Raw genomic sequence first — 19,821 nt, forward strand, 5'->3', positions numbered from 1 at the left:
ACCCCAACTTCAACCCCATAGAAAGTTTCTCGGCGACCCCAGCTTCCTGGGGCGGGACTACAGATACGGATGTATGGACATTATGGTGCGCACGGTCAATTTATTGCGTTCGCGCTTTAGCTGCTCATGCATGGCTGCACATTAAAAAGCAGATTTAATTAACTTTGGCCAAACTTTTATTAATATTGAACGCGTTTATGGTGGGCGGGCCAGCTGCCGGAGCCCCACCATTCGGCACCCGATGGGAAAAAAGGCAAAGGGCGTTAAATGCGCTAAGCAAGTTTAAGCCGTAATAATAAAAAGTAGCGCACAAGAAAATAAATAAATAAAAGACATACCATCAGCACGCATTACGTACACAATTTACTTTATTGCATAAACTGATTATAGTTTTAATGCCGCACAGGGCGAGACTGGGAAAAGCCCGGCCACGGGCTGGGAAAAGGGGCACTTTGGGGGCGGAGACGTTCGACATTCAGGCTGGCGGGCAGGAAAACTTTAATATCCTGACGTTATTATCATTATTAAACTGTGAATGGCATAATAAACGAACAGGGTAACCACGGCGAGTCGCGCACAGCGCGCATTCCCAAGTTTCTTCAAGTACGGTGGACTGTAGGAGCAAAAAGTGCAGGGAATTCTGATTGTGTAATGTCATAATAACTTTCTGGAGACTCACTATTTAAGCAAATTATTTGAAAACAAAATTATTGCTAAGTAAGTAAGCTAACCCGAAAGACAGTAATGAAGGTTTTGCATAGGAATACTATGTAACAAAAGATATGTTAATGCTGAGATGTATTTATATCTTTAAAATGTTGTCACTTTATTTTCTCTAACTAGAATTTAAGTAAAATAAGCCCCTCGGTTTCGAACTACACTCCACTGTGCGCTAAGTGAAGCTGCAGAATGTTGTGTTTACCGTCAACATCCGGCTGAAGTGCACCCGCCCTGGGCCAAGAGACAATACGCCCGTTATCGATGTGCGGCTTGAAGTTATGGCCGCGTAATAATCTATTGAGATGCGTTTTATTGCGCATACGCCGCGTGCGCCAGCCAAAGCAGTCGACTGCGGGTCGTAAGCACTTCCACGGCCCTGAGCTGCACTTAAGATCCACGGGCAATGCATTAAGAGCCCCTATGGCTTTCGCTTAATGGCGAAGAGATTTGGGGCTGGAGAACGCCAGACCGGGGCGCATGGAAACGGAAAACTGTTGCTAATTTCGAATTGCAGACGGAATCGGGATTGGAAAGTCTGAGCGGCCGCAATTCCTTCGGCATTGATTTCGCTTGGCAGCCCATTTCGTTCGCCCAACATGCGGGACGGTCGCTAATTAGTCGTTAATGATGCATTTTCCCAGATTGCATGTCTCGATTATTTCGTTTCACTTCGCTTGGCTTGGGTTACCCACGGAGCACGCACATACTTCCCGAGTTAATCTTGTATCTGGAATCCCGGCAGACACGCAATATGGAAGCCCTGCGGAAAGTCAACAGCGAACGGCGGATAAAAAGTCCTCTTACTCACGCCATGAGTCGGAGTTTTCCCGCTCCGTGATTCCTTTATCCTTATTTACCTGTAAGGAGATAACGGCAACGGATGCTACGGACTGAAGAGGGGCAAAAATTTGTACTTGGCATTTCAATTTGCTTTGCATATAATTATTATTGTATTACGCATACGCCCCATGGGCCGCGCTCTTACTCGCACACCCAGGGAATTATTCTGGCTGGCGTGCATGATACAACTTTCCGAACTTCAGCCACCGCATTTCCATGTGAGTACACAGGGAGAAATTTGCATAAATCCAGGAAAAATATTTGCATTGCTCGGCTACCCGCACCCGCTCCCCATTTTTCTGCAGCATTTAAGCCATTAATTTGCATTCATGGAATATTGCCCGATCCTGATTTTAATTTCCAACCAAAAATATGTATCCTCAAGCATTCGGCAGACGGGCAGAAGTTTCCTTAGAATTTTTAGCTGCTGCCTGTTTGCATTGTTCGAGCCATATGCGGATGGGAAAACCACATTTGCCTCGTTCAAGTGGCCCGTGCGGAATTCGCCGATGTGCGGGCTTTAAATTTAAAAATATATCAGAGGAAAAACTCATCAATTCGTGGAAAATTTATGGCGCTTCATTTCTGATTATTCACCGAGAATTCCCGCCTGACCGAGGAAATTGACATCTGGACTTGGCTGTCATTAATTTGCTTCGTTAATGTGAAAGCAAACAATGTGAAAACGGCGCGGAGTCATTATTTTACATTGTAATTAAAATTATGCCACTCCACACACAAGTATTCTCGATAATGCTTATGCAGGACTCAATTTGTTGTTACATAATTACAAGAAATAACACCGCGGGCCATTATGAGTGCAAACAAAGGCCACAATTAAAATTATTAATGCCGCCATAAAAAGTCAAAGTCAATGGGATTTGCACTAAAATCACTCCCACCAATTATCACAGCCACCGGCCCAATCCAGCATTATCCCGAAGATATTATCTGGCCGTCATTCACTTGGAAACTCGGCCCATTTCCGCCCCACTCCATTTAGAAGCTACAAATGATGAGTTACCAGTTACCATACACCAGTTACCAGTATCTTTTGCCGGGATCTATGCACCTGCCTGTGAAACTCATTCGTTGCCCAGTGAGCACCGAGCTAATTGATTACAACAAACTCAATTCGTGTTTAATTAAATTAAAATTTTGATTTTATCACACTCCGCCCCGCAGCATATGTTAATGCCCGGGGGGCTGTGGCCGGCTTTGGATGGGAATTTAAATGGAATTCCAGCCAGAAGCGGAAGTGGGCGGCGGGCCGTGCAATTACCCCACCTAATTAATGATCTGCTAGGCCGCAAGTACGTGCTTGATTAAAATTTGTGTGTAGCTAACGCGTTAATTAAAGTTTCATAAGAAGAGGCAAGCGAAACCAGAAAGAAGGCGAAACGGGGACTGCTATTTAAATATTTATTTCAGTCATTTGTATTGTGGCAGAGCCCGAGACCTGGAGACAGGAATTACCTTCGGCACACAAATTGCATTTGCGTGTCAGCCGCAGTGCGTCAAAGGGGGCGGGAATGTCCTGGGGCGCCCCAATTGAGAGTGTGTGAGTGTGTCTCTGGAACATGCGAAGCGTGCGTAAGTCGGCAACATGTAAACGCGTATTAATTAAGCCAAAACAAAGCGCCGCCGCTCAAGAACCAGACGAACTGCGAAGACGACGCCGAGGACGACGAGGACACGCAAAAGGAGTGGCACATGGCAGGGGGCGTGGCAGTCAAGAGCCTGTTCACTGTTCACTGTTCACTGCCACCGCCCCCCGTCAAGGCCTCAATGTCTCCGTAGAAAATGGAAATGTCCTTATAATACCCCAGACGTGGTACATTTAATTTCTTTTTGTGTGTGTGCGGCCTTCTTTGACTGATTCTTTTGATTCCATTTATACATTTTAATTACACAACCGTCTCACATATTATTCGCATATCTCACTGTGCCTAACAGGCGTTTTATTTAAATAGTCCCATAATGAACCAGCCATCGGGTGGGGGCAGGTGAATGGCCCTCGAAGTCGTCGCCCTGCCGGCGACACTTTTCCGGCATTGTCGCACCTGTCAGCAGCAGTCGGTCCGAGCTGCCACAAATGTCAATCCCCGCTTTAAATGGAGACTGAGTGAGTAAGCTCCAAATGTATTTGCATCTGCTACAAACCAATTAGGGCAAAATACATTTAAACACTCAACAAAATTCTTAAAAACAGATCTCAGGGATCGGTCAAATTAGTTGAACAAGATTTTCCTGAGTAAAGAAATAATTTACTAAAAAAATCTAACAAAAAAGTGAAGAACACCAAAAAGCTTTAAATTGGTCAAATCCACCAGTTTTCTAGTATAGAACTCTTGCAAAAATTATCTATAATGATAACTGGTTAGTTTTATTTTAAAACATATAAAAAGTATATTTTGTTGTTTTTAAGCTAGACAATGGTCATTTCTCCTTTTTCCTCCTTTTTATAATTTTTTTTTTGTGTAAAAAGAAAAAAAGAATTTTTGAACATTCGATTTTAAGATTTCGGGCACATCTTAGCCTGAAGAATTCGCGAATCAACTTTTGTGATTATAATGGCTTATTGATTTTGATTTATTTCGATCGAACTATTATATTTTTTGGGATGTAGATAAATTTGCAGAAAGTGAGTGTTTTTTAATATATTAGAAGAACAACATTTTTTTTATTGTATGATAAGATCTTTTGGGCGTAATAAGCAAGTTACCAATAATAAAATTCATACTTTTTTATTAGGGCCAAACCATTTTAGGCTTTTTAAATTTTTTAAATTGTTTTTTTTTTTACATTAACGTTTATAATAAGAAAGATCTATGACTTTCGCTCAGGTAAACGATTTTCGGTTGAGTGCATTGGACAGCGCGGGAATGGCCTGTCATGCGGACTCCAATTCAATTTTCGTGCCCACTTTAATTGCAATTCGTGTTAATTTGGCCGGCGAAACTTGGGTTAACAGCCACTTGAGGCGGCCAGCTGCCACTTCATCGGTCATTATGGTCAGCCATAAACAAATCAGCAAACAAAGTGGCCGCCACCTGCCGCCTTTCGATGGCCACGTCGCCACTTTACACACCCATTTTTCGCACAAATTGCACGTTGGACGCCACAAAAAGTTGCGACCCCAAGGAAAAGAAGGCGGAAAGCCGGAAAACCCGAGCGAAGAAAGCGAAGGGAAACAAAGGAGAGAGCGAAAGAAAATCATTCATTATCATGTCACGTCAATCGAAAAACAATCTAATGACTGCACATGATTTCTATCTCAAATAGGTTGGACAGGAGGCTGGAAAAGGGGGAGAACAGCCGGAAAATAGCCCCACATACGCAGCCAGCTCACTCACACATGCCCACAGAAGTGGTTGAAAAGTTTGCGGCCGAACGTTTATTATGCATTAGCCATGCTTAAACGGTTAAATCAACTGTAAATCTCTCTGCCCACAATAAGGTCGTTTGGGGCGGCCTTCGATGGGCGGTCAACTGCACAAGTCAAGTGTGAACTGTGTGTGGGTGAGTGTGATTTGATAAATCACTGCGATACTAGGCCGTCGGAGTGGGAGTGGGTGTGGGTGGGGTGCTTATCGGAAACTAAGACAATACCATGGTTTGGGCTTTTCCAGTTGATTAGGGAGTAAGAGTTTGCCAGGTTCTGGTTTTAGTTTCATCCAGATTTTTAGAGTTCTTTGGATTAAAGCAGATGTCTGGGCAATAAGTAACATGTTGTTAGCCAGAATCATTTATTTTCCAGTCAATCCACAGAGAACATGAAAACTTCGGCGACTCGAAGTTTGTATACCCTTGCTTGTTTAAAATCTAAACCAATTAAACATTACAAAAATTCCATTTTTTAACCGATTTATTTAAAGTAAAACATTGCCTCTACTTATGAATTTAACATCTCACAATTTGTTCACACTATTGTTATATAATTTATACATTTTAAGGCAGTTAGCTAAACAAACTATTTACTGGTCTAGAACTATGTAGGGAAGCTAGTAAAATTTGGATTAGGTTACCATCTTACTCTGGAATAGGACCTACACAAACTTTATTATTTCTTATCCAACTTAATTTGACGGATATGTGGAGTTTGGAAATCTGTGTTCTGCTGAGTGTTCTGATTCTTTTTACTCCTATTAACGGCCAAAACTTGAAACAAATCGATTGAACAGCCAATGAAACTCAGACAAGACGTCCTAAATTTTGTCCTGAAACATGCGACTACAACGAAATAGAATGTGCGGAGGTCGTTGAGAATGTAAGCCAGTATATTTAATTAATGAATTTATACCAGATTGTGTCCTACGTTCAAATTGCCCGAAAGAGGTAATTCAAAAGGATAGATTAATCAGTAAAATTGATCAAGTCACAAGCTTTTGTAGAAAACGTGACGGTTTTAAGAAATTTCTTAAGAACAAAAACAAAATGTTTAAATTTTATATCATTGTAAATAATATTATATTCCTTAACTATGCAATACTAACATAACAAAAATGTGAAGATGTTGATCCCTTACCACTTTTCAAAAAGATCTGCGCGGTTTTATTTTATTTTAGAGCTTTAAGTCGATATTTTTTAACTGGGATAACCTTTAGTGAAGGTAAAACGCCTCATTTCGTACGTTACAAACTTTTATCCAAATTTTGAATACCGTATGCAAAGGTATGAAAATTAACTTAATAGACTTGCCGAGTAAAGTCAAGTTTGTCATCAAAACAAAAATATAGAATTTTAGTATAGTTTCCTACATTTTCATTTGTTGCTAATTATGTACAAGTATGTGATATTTATAAGTTCTTCAGCGTTATTGTGATTTTATATACAAATAATTTTTTCTTATTGCATTTGATTGCCACTCCCAGTCGTAGAGCTACCACGTAAGTATCATTAGTTAATCCTTAAATATATAGAGTTTTGACATTGTCCTTCCCTGAGCAGTAGCATTTTTGAAGAAGCGGTGAAATATGTTTACCAGTATCCGCTGCTGCCGATTCCACTGATCGATTATGACTTTATCTACAATTTGAGCTGCAAGAAACCGCGGGATGTGAGTCTGCCGTTGGTCCTCGAAGTGGAGTCGGAGTACAAGTCCAAGGCCAGTGCTTCCGAGAAGCCAAAGAAGGTAGCCCGGCTCTCATATCACTCGAAAGCGAGCTCAACAAGTGATGAGGAGACGGAACCGGAAGTGGAGATCAAATACCGCTGGAACTCGCCCCGTCTGATGATCCTCTGCGAAGATGGGGATATCAACTGTGCCTTGCACTATCTTATTGAGTCCCTTCACGATCCTTTTGCCTGCAATGCAGTGGCCACTCTTTTTTTGCAGGAATCCATTCTAGAGGAGTTCTTGGATCGAATGAAGGATCGTTTTGAGCCGCTGAGCTCTGACATCTTCGGACATCCTGTTTACGTTAAAACACTGGAAAGACTGGAGCAACTGCAAGCTAAGACCATAGTGGGAGATCCCAAGACTGTGCCCGCGAATGCGAGTCCCATTCTGGTTTACGACCTGGGACATCGATACTTGGCCGATGGCCCCACCGGGGTCATAACCCTCCACACCTTCAGAACCATGAAGGAGGTCATCGAACTGCAGGCCAAGGAACCACTTGCCTTCACCTCCGTCTGCATTTGGAACGAGAAGCTGGGAGCCTCCTACGAACTGGTGGCCCGACTCAGTCCCCTGATCTTTTTGCTCAACTGTTACTACGTGGATCTGGGCCAAATCAGCCTCTCGTTCATATGCAACTTTAACTCTGCCAAGATCATAGACGGCTACCACTACGAGTCGTTGACCTTCAAGGAAAAGCGTAAGATAGTAGTGCACCCCGTTGGAACCATCTGGGGAAAGGTGGCGCGTGAGGCGGCTCTCGTGCAGTACTGATTCCTCACACTTAAGTTCAAGCCCTTCGTCTGGCAGCTAATTTAAATTACTAGTCATTGATCGGGGGCACTGACTAATTGACTTTCCGGCTGGGCAACTCAATTACCAATTTAATTGCTCAAACAAGTCTGCCCGTCCTGGGAGCTTTGTTCTACAATTTTCTGTGCAAACTCAACAGGCCTCTTCCCCGGGGATAATCAATGGAAATTTCGAGTGACTTTGAATTGTGAAATTAAAAATTCCTTCTGCGAAGTAATTCACCTAACGTGCCAATAATTTCAAAAATTTACTTTCCCCATTGCCACTTCCCCCGGTTTCCCCGCTGCCCACAAGAGCACAACAAAGGCAACAAAGGAGGTTCGTGTTGGCAACAAAATGTTGAGGCTGCCAGGTGGGTGGATGGTGTAGGTGGGCGGTGGTTGGGTGGTTGGGTGGTTTGCAGGCAAGTGGAATTCCGAAAATGCCATAATTACTCCACTTGCTGCCTGCTAAGAGATGGAAGAGGAAGGGGGTGTGGGGCTGGTGGTAACGAGGGGCAGGGCGGTCATATTAGTGGCACATTTCGGCTTGTTGGTTGGCCAAATAATACGGGAATGACTTCGGGCCAACGGGGGCCGGGCAACTTTATAATGTACTTCCGTTTGCTTTCATTCACATGGCAGCGGAATATCAAAATATTTGACATTTGCATAAATAACACCGGCAACGGCGCAGATCTCGGGCAAGTTGAAAGGCAAATATGGCTCGTACTTTCGCCCCACCCCCAAACCACACACATATCATGCCTGGAATTGGGCAAATTTAAAAAACCAGCACATGCCAGCGCCGAAGAGCCGGGGGATGGAATGGAGGGAAGTATGCAGCGCAGGCAGCGGAAACAAAACCGTGGAATTTCTGCCCACCAGAGGCCGGACTCCTGGCTACGGACTCCGGCGGATGGGTGAGTCCGGTGGCCATGGGCAAATAAGATTTGCGCGGAATTCAGCCGAATTCAGCCAGCTACAAGGGCCCAGGCCCTCTGTGTGGTGGGTACGGTATGGTATAGTATGGTGTAGCATGTCGGCAAAGCACGGCCTGCTCACTAAATAAACAAATTCATAAACAAACAAGTGCGAAAAATATGGGACTTTGCTTAGGGCCCCGTTTGATACCCTGATGGAGCCATTCCAATGAATTGTTCAATATGGGAGACCAAGTTGTGGACCGGGGGAAAAAAATTTGAAATATGACGAAGCTGCGTAAGCTTGTTTTGGACTCCAATCATAATATCGGATGTGTACTGTTCGCTCTCCCTTAGAGCAAATATCCGTTAAATAAAAAAATATTCATATACATTCATAGCAGACCCACTTTTTGAAGGCAGCTCATGGATTTTTTTGGAAAACTACATAAGGCATACTAAATTGTAAAATATTAATTTTAAAATTTGTGGTATTTTTAGCATTAAAAGTCTTGTTATCAACAATTTTTCTTGTTCCACTTCAATCTTAAGTTAAGACTACCCCACGGTAGGGCATATCGAAACACAACGGAAAAAAGCCAAATGCGGAAAAACCCCAGCGCGAAATGAAGTTTATTTATCCAGCGAATGGGCAAAAATTAGACGCGGCTGCATGCAAATTGGCAATTAGGAAATCCTTTATTTTATGAATTTTTCGCTAGAGTGCCGATTTCATTTTCTTCATGTTGGCCCGTTCGCTCCGGTTGGGTTTGAAATGCAAATAAATGACTCCACCTCCGCTTCCACTTCCACATCCACTCCACTTCCATCTCACGGCGTTGAAGCCCCATTTAGGGCTTTTACCCGGGTGTGTGTGGGGTTCGAGTGGGTGAGGAGTTCCATTTTTCACGCTTTTACTTGGCATTTTATTTTGGTAACGTATTTAATTTCATTGCAGGTTTTGCCGGGGGTAATTTCGACCATATGAATGGAAATGAATTCTGTTGAGTGGAAGGTTTACTTCCGCAACTTGTGATGTATACAATTCAAATGGATTATTATGGGCAAGTTCTGAGTGGGGTTTTTATGGGATTATCTTTTTGTGAGCAGTGGCAACTTCTCGCCCAATTGCTGCAATCAGAGATTTAATGAGTTCCTAAGAGCCTCGCTGTTTGTTTCTGCTCAAATATCAAAATAAACTGTCCTGGTTGTTTGGGTGTTCCTTCTCTTTTTCTCTTTTGGCTCCCCAAAAGCAATAACAGACTGGCCAGGATCAAAAGCGGATATCTCTTGAAAAATAAATCCACAAGCGATAAATTTTGGCGTGCGGAGCACTCTCGAGGTTGGCCTGGAAACCGTACACTTCACTTCAATCCCATTCGATTTTCGACCGTTGGTAATTGCAAAGGTGAGGGCCACAAAAGGAAATATCTGGGCAAACGGCACAAAACAAAACAAAGCAAGGGAAAGCTGAAAAACCCATGGAGAGCAGAGTGGAAATCTCAGTTAAGTTGAAAGATTACATCCTGTGCGGAGGGACGTGGGTTTCCAACCTTAACTAAAAGTCAATTCCCAAATCAGCAGAGCCAAATGACTGCGAAAGTAGCTTATTTCAATCGAACGTTTGCGGGGCTCTGTTTAAATTGTGCAAATCCTTTTATTTTAACGACTTTAAACTTTTCTATTGTCTGCCTGCCTTCCATTTCCCACTTTTCTGTTTTCAGGCTCTGTTTTCCGTTTGCTCCTTTTTTGGCCCCGATTGTTTGGCATTGTTTCATGCAAGTTTGATTTTCAAATCAACTGCAGGTTGCCCCCACCTTAATCCTGTCCCTGTCCCCACTTAGTTGCTGTTCTTGCCGTTGTTGTTGCTCCGCCCCATTCAGTTGTCAAAATAAAAACCTGGCAACCTGTTGCCACGGAGGATTACTCGTGCGTTGAATGCCCCCATCTCGAGAGTCCCGCCCATCCCGGATCCTTCGTCCCCATGCCTCGTATAGAGGAAAAGTTTCCGCTTTGATATTTGATTTCTGTGCTGGCCTGCAATGGCAGGAGTCACCGAAACGGAAAAAGGTTCAAATTACCGCGGGTTTTTAGCCGTTTTCCGTCGCCAACATTCTCGTCCTTCTGTTTCTGTTCTGACGTTTTTCGCTTTCGTGTTGTTTAGTGTTGTGTGCACTTTACTTTTCGGCTTTGACTTTTCTGCCATGCTGGTCTAAGTTTCGGCCCAATCACGACCTGCAAGGACTCTAGCCACTCCGGAGGTGAAGAGGGATTGGAAGTTTTGACAAATATGCCGGCCAGCAGAGGCCATTCAGTGGGTTCAAGCCAATTGGATTACGGTCGGAATATCGGATGGGCACATGGCAAAAATATAACAACAGAACGTCGGTTGTTTTAAGGAATTTAATGAAAAAGTATTCCTAAGATACTTGCAACATTTAAAATATGGAAATATTTATTGATAATTTCTTTCTTGATAAGCTTTGAACTTGGAGTATGGACATTCTTTCTCTTATTTCTATACTATCAAATGTTACAATTCCTTGTCAATATGCACTTTAAATATTTGTTTTATTTTCCCATAGAGTCCTTAATTGTAGAAAATTTAACACACAATAAATAAATTATTTTAAATAATAAATTATATGAAAATTATGATTTTAAATTATTAAAATATTTTCAAGACACTACTGCTGCTAGCTTAAGATTTTTCAAGTTGTTTATACTTGAGACCTAATTATACTTGCTGACTTATTAAACATATTTAAACGACACACACAAATGAGCTGGCTTGAATATTTTATGTCGAGCACAGACAATTTACTTCAAACATATTCCTTTTAAAAACCGCACGCCACTTGAACATCCGTTCAATATCGATTTAATTAATTTGAGAAACGTTGGGGCCGATTAAATATTAACGGAGCGGCCGTATTTGTGCATGTCGAATGTCGATGAGTGCCAGCCCCTTTGGGGGATCCTGGGGATCCTGCGGTGGGCTGTATCGCCTGACAGCCATTAGGAATATTGATTTCCATATCGCAACATTAACCAGCGTCAGAAGGCAACAAAAAGTCGCATTCCCGAGCTGCAAAAAGAAAGTACAGACGGGATACAGGACACCAAGACTCGCACACTCTCCACACTCACACACATCTAAATGCGCTGACGTAATGCGAAAATTATGCGTTGTAATTTGCGCCATCAGAAGGAAACGGAAAGGCGGAAGACGACGCACTCAAACAAACAGAGGAGAAAGAGAACGGAATGGGAATGGAACAAGGACAGGGCGTCGGGCGAAGAAAGGAAAACAAACGCAGACGAAACACGCAGGATATTCCGAGCAAGAAGAAGACGGCATAGGCGGGCAAACAGACACACTTACATATGCTTAGCTGTGTGTGTATGCAGATGCGGACATGAAAAATTGGAACACTTTAGCAGTCAAAGCTGATTCACAGTTCCTATCTCCCCAGCCCCCAGATTTCCATGTTGCTGTTGCCCTTGTTGTTTTTTGGCACTTTTTCACCATCGTCCTCTTCATCTCACTTTTTTTGCTTTTGGCCCGAAAGGAAGTTGTAAAAATAAAACATAGCACGTTCACAAGTCCCCAGAAACACCAGATAGAATGCCACGATTAGGAGGGTTCCGACCTAGGAATACCCGGTGTATGGGAAGATAAATAAATATCTGCTAGGCACAACTGTTGCTTGATCTTCTATCGCTGCAAAACATAATATTGCTTGAATTTCAAATACTTTAAATTGTTAGCTACAAAGAAAAATATAACCAGCAAATTTTGTCATCGATTTGTAATAACATTGAATGAGAATATGAAAAGGTGGGATTTTAAGTAGGCTGATATAATCACAAACCACTTATTCCTTAAAAAATGTTTCTTACTTAACTATTATAATATAAAACCGAAAAATATTTCAAAGGCCCTTAACAGGAACAGGAAAATAAAGAGATTTAAAGTATAAATTATGAATCGTATCCTGTAAAACCAAAAACTGACAATATAAATGTCTGGTTGTGTAAAAACTTGCTTCAGAAGTGGGGAAAACCAATGCAAATAGATCGATTTTGGCTCTCCAACCTTGGGTCCCATGTTACAAGCACTCCCAACAGCACATCCCTTTCTGTCCCTCGTAAAACAAAAAGATGGGAGGGGATTTTGGGAGGGGAACGCCCGGAGGCGAAGAAAAATAACTACATGAAAATTTGTGGTCGCTGAAGAATGTGGCAAGCGAAACCCAGCGGAGGAGCTCAAATTTGCGGGCACTAAACGTGGCATGTGGCGAACTCAGCATCAGCATCTCGGGACCCCAGCATCCCTACTTTTCAGCATCCCTGTTTTCCAGCCCAGCTCCATTGGTATCCAACCTGCGTGTGTAAATGCTGCGAAATAAATTTGTGTCGCTTGCAGCGTTGGCAAAAAGAAATGGAAATAAAAATGTGTAACAACGGCAAGAACAAGCAAAGCCTCATAAATGTTTACACCTTGTCTGGGTGGAAATTCAGGCTCAGGTGGGCGGAGGGTGGTGGTTGATGGGTGGTTGCCGCACGCACAAAACGTGTCAATGACGCAGGTGGAAGGGGGTGGTGTGAGGTGGGAGCTGCTGCGAGTGCCGCTGATAAACGTCGTTCTAATAATGATAATGGCTGACGTTGCATCCTGTTGCACAGTGGAGCGGAAAGGTGCGGCACCTAAGGAGCTAATGAACTCAGTGCGGGGTGCTTTACGACCACACCGAACTCAACTTCCGGCCTACTCAACCTAACCCTTAAATACAGATGGGCCAAAATCAACGATGCTGAGTATTATTTATTCCAGTTAAATCGAAACTACTTCAATACATATCAAAAATGTATAAAAATTTGGTTATAATTAATAAATTAAAATCTTTTTAGTTATATATGAATGCTATATAAGGTTTGGTGGGGTTAGGTAGGGAACTTTTTCAACCTCAAGAACAGACTTACAAGCATCTCTCGCATCTTTTTAGAACTTGTCTTAGTCCCTGATTGACCCACTGTGCCCATATTTTTCCCACACGTTTGAATCATTGTTTTTTCCACCCTATTCCGCAACTTTCTGCTGTTTTATGCTGTGCAGATACAATGGACAGCGAGAGACATTTAAAATTTTCGTCGAGCTGAGTACATAATTTGTTTAATGGTGATTTATTGTCTGGCTGCTGGCGCCTCGCTCTAACAAATGGTAAAAATTTGCAAATTCTTTTTCTTGCTTTTCGGCTAGGATAAATGTGCATTATTCTTTATGGCCCACATTTATACACTCGGTGTGTGTGCCAGATATTCCTTTCACTTGGCTCAGTTTTTTGTGCTGCCACTTTCCAATTGGCTCGCTTTCGCCTCGTTTGCCACAACTTTGGCTAATTTTTTAAGGTTTTCATTGTTCAGGTTTTCGGCGATGTATCCATTTTACCATGGCACACTTCGCAACGCTTTTCCGGTTGCATATATTTAATTAAAATAGTTTTTGCTGACATTTAATGAGCTTAACTAATTTTCGGTTTGGTTCGACAGTTAAATATGCTGCAGCTTTTTATGCCTGAGAGAATTGCAGTGGGCCGAAGCCCTAATGAGCATGGGTAATTAATGTGAAAATTTAAATGACGCATATTTTCCATAATCAGTGCAAAAATGTGACAAATAGAATTTACGGCATATCTAAATATTTCATAGATACCTAATTTTAAATTTGCTCTTCTTTAATATGGTTTTGAAAGAGGGTTTTAAATTTAATTTACAGCCTCTCATAAAATGTTGGCAGAGCAATTCATAATGAGCCAACAAATAATGTGACGCCCCGCCTCTTGACTTGTTAACAAAAAAAACAAATAAATAAATAATGCCGGAGGGCACACATATTGAAATAAAAATTGTTTGACTTCTGAGTGGGATCTGCGCCGCAATTAAAGTAAGGGCAACAGCTTGAAAATGAATATTCGTTATCGCGGTGTCGGAGCGTACTGAAAATGAAATTAATATTAAACAATGCGTGACATTTTTTGCAACAAAGCAGAGGCAACGAGCGGGCTCGCAGGATATGTGGAACCAGCAACCGCACCTCGTTAAAATTGTATGCCGAAATGGCTAAAACAAACAGCCAGCAAGGAGCCGCTTCGAAAAAGTTAAACAAGCAAACATGGCACAAAAATATACACAAAAAGAAACACAATATAACGAAACAAAGGAACCGAAGGCGAAACCCCGAAGAGAGTTAAAAATTCAATTCGGGTACAGCCTTGGGATCAACTTTGTTTTAGCCTTCATTGGGAGAAAGTTAATACCACGAAACATGATGCATACGTACATCGTGGCTAATTATAGCCCCTGAATATTAATATTAATCAATGCCACATATGCCAAACCGCCCACCCAGCACTAAATGTGTGACAAATGAAATATTTAAATAAATTTCAGACCCACAAACATTTTGACATTTTTCGCACTGACAAAGTGCCGCAAAAAGTTGCAAATTGTGGTTATTGTGGGGACAATACAAAAGCTGCAAAAAGACGAATAATTTCAAACGAACGGGCGCCCAACTCGATGACTTGCACTGGGGAATGCGTTAAAGTTTTAAATTCGGAAAAAGTTGTTACCCAACATGAGAGTACGAAAAACTTTCCAATCATTATCATCGTCATGGCGATGATGATGGGCCCACATCGGGGACAGCGGGTGCTCGGCCTTTTTTGCAGCATTTGAAACGGAAGTGATTTCATCAAATATTCATATTAACTAATTGGATTTGATGTCAGTTTGCATATTTTGTGTGTGTCCTTCGCAGCGGATATTGCCCGTCGAGCTCATCAGGCCGCCCTTCCGTTACGGACAGTCGTAATTTAATACACACTGTTTATTTTAAATTAAAAATTTATTTATACACATGTCACCGAAGGACGGGCCTATCGAAAGCCGAGTGTGTTTTCCGCCGCTTTTCTCCCACGGAATTGCTTACCTAAAAAGAGCAGAAGTAAACACAGCCGTGTTAATAGGAGAAGTTTGCTTGTGTATTTTTAATGTTAACGATGCCTTTTCAGTATAATTATGACAAATATAAAGTCCACAAGATACAAGAGAAACAAAGAACATAACTTAGACCTCGACAAAAATAAAATGATATTAGATATTCTTTGAAAGTCTATACAAAAGTCTTGCGATATATATATTAGGCTTATAAGCTAGTGTTAATGATAAGTAGAAACTTTACTGAAACTTTTCATATTTCAAGGAACAGCTCCAAGGCCTGTGCTCCTAATCAAACTACCCCACCTTCCACCCTCCTGTTTCGACCAACTTACTAAGAGACCAACTTTAATTCCAGTCTTTTCATTAGCATTCAAGGCGGGCAGCGCTTTCCCAGCAGAGGCGATGAATAAAATAACAAACATGGCGAGCGGCAAAGAAAAATAAACCTTCAAAAGGCGGGTTGGGGAAAACAAGGCGAAAATGTGTCAGTTAAAGTGGCGTATACACAACATGTGGGCGAAAGCAATGAACTCCGCGGAAAACTTGGCTCGGCTCTCGACTCAACTCTTTTGGGCCAACACTTCGCCTCTTTCCATCACGTGCACGCGCCAAAAAAGCGAAGAAAACGTGGCAAATATTACAAAATATGAAAAAAAGGGGGGAAAATAAAGAAAACTCTGCTGTGCCAGTAGCAGGAAAAGCGGAAGAGGATGAGGTGGCGAAGAGGGGCGGCAAAAAGAGCTACAAAATAGCATAGAAAATTAATAATCGCGCAATTTTTGCGCCAGTAAACAATGAGAAAGTCTTGGCTCGTTAGTTTCCTCATTATTCTGAATTTTCAACTTGCTCTGTCTCCCTCCGCGGGAATTTTCCCCGCTCCTCGGTGAACTTTTCTTTGTGCCCGCCGCTTGCAGTTCCAGTCCAAATCCCTGAAAAGGACAAAACGCAATGCTTAACTGAAAATGGAACGTCGGCAAACGAGCCTTGAGGTTGTGGGCTGGGCTCCGAACTGGGTCTCGCTGGGCTGGCTGAGACAACTGTCTGACAAGATGAAGAACGCGATTTTACCGGAAAAATAATAATGAAAAATGCGATTTAATATCATTTTTCATAGCAACAAATTTTGCCAGGCTTCTCTGCCACTTCTCGTTCCCTTTTCGCCCCTTGAAGTGGAGTGCAAATGAAGTGTTGTAGCTAAAAAGTCTGTGGAACCCTAATGGATTTCAGTTTTGTCATATTTTCGAGCCATGCAATTCGCGGGGAAAAAACTCGCCGGGAAATTAACGACGATGAAATCTCGGTGATAAGTTGTTGAATTTTCGGGTGAGAAATTTTAAGGGCAACTAATAAATTGTTTTTTGGCATGGCACATTGCCAGGAATAAACCAAAAATGGTGTAGCTGACATTTTGGTTAATAGGAATCATTGTATGTTGACAAAGACATTATAAAGAAATATTTTGTACACACATAAGTTCTCGAAAAAATATTGCTCGCAGCTAAATGTTAGGCTAAAATATTTGTATGGTTTAGGAAACTTTTAAACTTTTAGGAAAGACTTTGCTTAAGCTGGGAGCTTAAACTATTTAATCCGGGTTTTTGTTTGATTGGTGTTTAATGTGCATACAATCACTTGTATTTATGAAAATGTTTCTAGGCAATTACGAGTTCCGTAATAATTTCTATAAAATGTAATTCAAGAAGACTGTCTAATATTAACATCAAGCACCTTTCTAAACCTGTTTTCCAACTCACAAAGAACCAACAACAGATGGCCAAGTTTATTTAATCAGACAAGCTATTGTCGGGGTAAGCAGACGAGGACGAGTGAATCAAGTTTAAAGGGCAGCCATGCAAATGATACAGGGCTGATAGAGCAGCCGCAATTCCCATCGAAGCTGCTGACCAGCAGAGTACAACTGAAAACAGGGAAACAAAATCAAATTACAAGAGGGCAAAAAGGAAAGCGAGCCAAAGGCAGGCGAACAACAAGTTTTCCTGGGTGTCGACTGGCATTCGCATCGGAGGCGAAACGACAACTAAATTATTAATGCACAATGAACTTGAAGCGAGAGCAGCCGGCAAGCGGCAAACCAGAAAATATGGCCAGTGGAAAGTTGAGAAATATATGTACGGCACATGAAAGTGGGTATATGGGCGAATGCAAATGACATTAACTTGGTCGAGAGTAGGGCAAGGACAAGGGCGACCGACGGTGAAGAGTAACCAAAAAAAGGTGGGGTAAAATTATAATACGTGGACAAATTGCGTACAGACAGCAGGTCCTTTCGCTCCGTCTCTTTGTTCTTTTTGCTGTCATTTCATTTTGCATTTTAAATCAACATTTGTTTTTTAGTCACATTCCTGCCGAGCTTCTCATGTTTTTTTTATTTTGATATGCATTAAAAACTTTTCAACTTATTTATATAATTTTTCATGGGAAATTCACCTTTTGAAGTTGGGATATGAAATGCGTAATGGTTTTTTCATTGCTGTTAAATAAACAATTGAGCGGGGGGAGTTGCCGAACTTTTCCAGCTGGGATTGATACCCAGCCTCGAGAGCCCCTCATTTATTATACACTCAGCAGGATGGGAAGGCTCAAAGCCGCTTGCGTGTATGGCACTAATCAAATTCTGCCATTTAATTTGGGCAACTTGCAGGGCATAAAGGTTAAATGTTGGTAATACGAAGGGGCTTCGAAGCCACTGGGGTGACCATTAGCAATTTAATTTATGGTCGAGAGCAGCCTCGTTGGAGGTAAAAATCCCCCTAAATCATTGCCTAATTTGATGTTAGTGTGATCCTTCTTTTAATGATCCTTTAACAATCGAATCTTATTCCTATCAGCTTTTAAAATATTATAGTAATTTGTGTTTATATTCTTGTTTGCGTATATTCTAATTTGCATTCATCTTATTCTTAGCATTCTCATTTCATTTCTAATTTTATTTATTTACAAGGCAAGCAGCTTTCCCAAAAAACATTTTATTCATCCTGAATAATTATAAATTATTTATTTACCTACCCAAAAAAAAATTGTATTCAATAACCCCTATCGCTTTCAAACCAGTCATCCTTGTAAAACGAAATTCCGTTTCTTTATAACAACTTCCTGAATAATCTTCAATTTATTTTAACTTTGTTAGTTTTACTGCCTGCCCGCCTATACAGGATAAAAACCCATTTCGATTCCCAGACCCTTCCGCACAAATAACCAATTTATATTCAATTATCAATATTCCGTGAGGGCTAACTTTGTCGGTCGAGCATCCGCATAGTTATGTCCTCGTGGCCCTTAAGCTGCTTAACTATTTTAATTTTCAACGTGATAGGGTCATTTTTTGCCATTTCATTTCATGAACCATATGCTGCGGGAATCGGGCTTTGGGGACTGGGGATTGGGGATTGGCTCACCTTTGTGCGATTTTTCAATAAATTCCCGGGCTTCGTTGGCGGCCTCAGAAAAAGATATCCAAAACACGTGACAGATTTGCTTGGATTACATACGCATTACACACACACGGGCACAACCTCACTACCACACAAGCCACCGCACCACACAACAGCGTGTGTGTGAGAATATCTGTGGGTTAACTTCAAAAGGAGCCGCACAATTCGATGTGGTTTTTTTCTGTTGTTACTTCTGTTGATATCCTTGAGGATGCACTGCGAGAACTTCGCCTAACGGCGTATTAAAAATCAAGCATACGCCAGGGCGCCACACAAATCAAGCATACGCCACCGGACGCACAACAACCGACGCACGGGAGTCACGGCTGGAGTCACAGTCACTTTTGAGTCACACCCACTGGCAGCAACGGTACACACTGAGCGGTTGGCACAACTGAAGCCCACGACAACGGCATTCGAAGTGGCGACGGGTGACTTCAGCAGTCACGACGACCCCCAAAAGCTCGGCCAACTCGCGGGAAAAGCCGAGCCAGCCTGCTCGGAAAACGGCCATCTAAGAGACTCAAACTCTCTTCCCGAAGAGAGTCCTTTGGGTGCGTCTGCCGGCGGACATGCGCAGGGAGCCTTTCACCAACGGACTGCTGAGGACGGGCTCTTCCAGTGCCTTACTTTATCGCGTGGATACGTCCCAAAAACAAACAGCAACAGCTGTTCCGCGAGGCGGGGAAGACCCCAAAAAGCTGTCCTGGTTGTTGTCGGTTTTCTCTGACGCACTCTCCCGATACTCCCCGACTTCTGGCTATATGCGTGCTCTGTGCCGTGTCTTAGGTCAGAAACGTCGGCATCCGAAACCGGGTAATGGGTAATGGGAGATGGAGATGGAGATGGGAGATGGGTGGTATGCGATGGAGAACCTTCGCCGGTGTTGGTAGAATTTTTAATTATGATAAATGCCCATTCATAAAAATGAGTGGCATACATTTGCGTTGCGTGTTTATTTTTATATC

The 19,821-nt window shown here is 42.1% G+C and overlaps 2 protein-coding genes across 2 annotated transcripts in view; one reads left to right on the plus strand and one right to left on the minus strand.

Moving 5' to 3' along the window:
• Nucleotides 1-19,270, minus strand: part of dpr11 (defective proboscis extension response 11) — a 77,081-nt gene extending 57,811 nt beyond the window's left edge. The window contains exon 1 of the mRNA XM_017082645.4: nucleotides 18,818-19,270. The gene's annotated coding sequence lies outside the window, so the exon portion shown is untranslated. The remainder of the gene's footprint in view (nucleotides 1-18,817) is intronic.
• LOC108016054 (uncharacterized) lies at nucleotides 6,221-7,716 on the plus strand. Its single transcript, XM_017082647.4, has 3 exons — nucleotides 6,221-6,348; nucleotides 6,435-6,449; nucleotides 6,511-7,716. The coding sequence occupies exons 1-3, from the start codon at nucleotides 6,341-6,343 to the stop codon at nucleotides 7,454-7,456; spliced, it is 969 nt and encodes a 322-aa protein (XP_016938136.3). The 5' UTR covers nucleotides 6,221-6,340; the 3' UTR covers nucleotides 7,457-7,716.
• Nucleotides 19,271-19,821: the final 551 nt, after the last annotated feature.

This window comes from Drosophila suzukii, chromosome 3, assembly GCF_043229965.1.
Source record: "Drosophila suzukii chromosome 3, CBGP_Dsuzu_IsoJpt1.0, whole genome shotgun sequence".
In the NCBI taxonomy this organism is placed as follows: domain Eukaryota; kingdom Metazoa; phylum Arthropoda; class Insecta; order Diptera; family Drosophilidae; genus Drosophila; species Drosophila suzukii.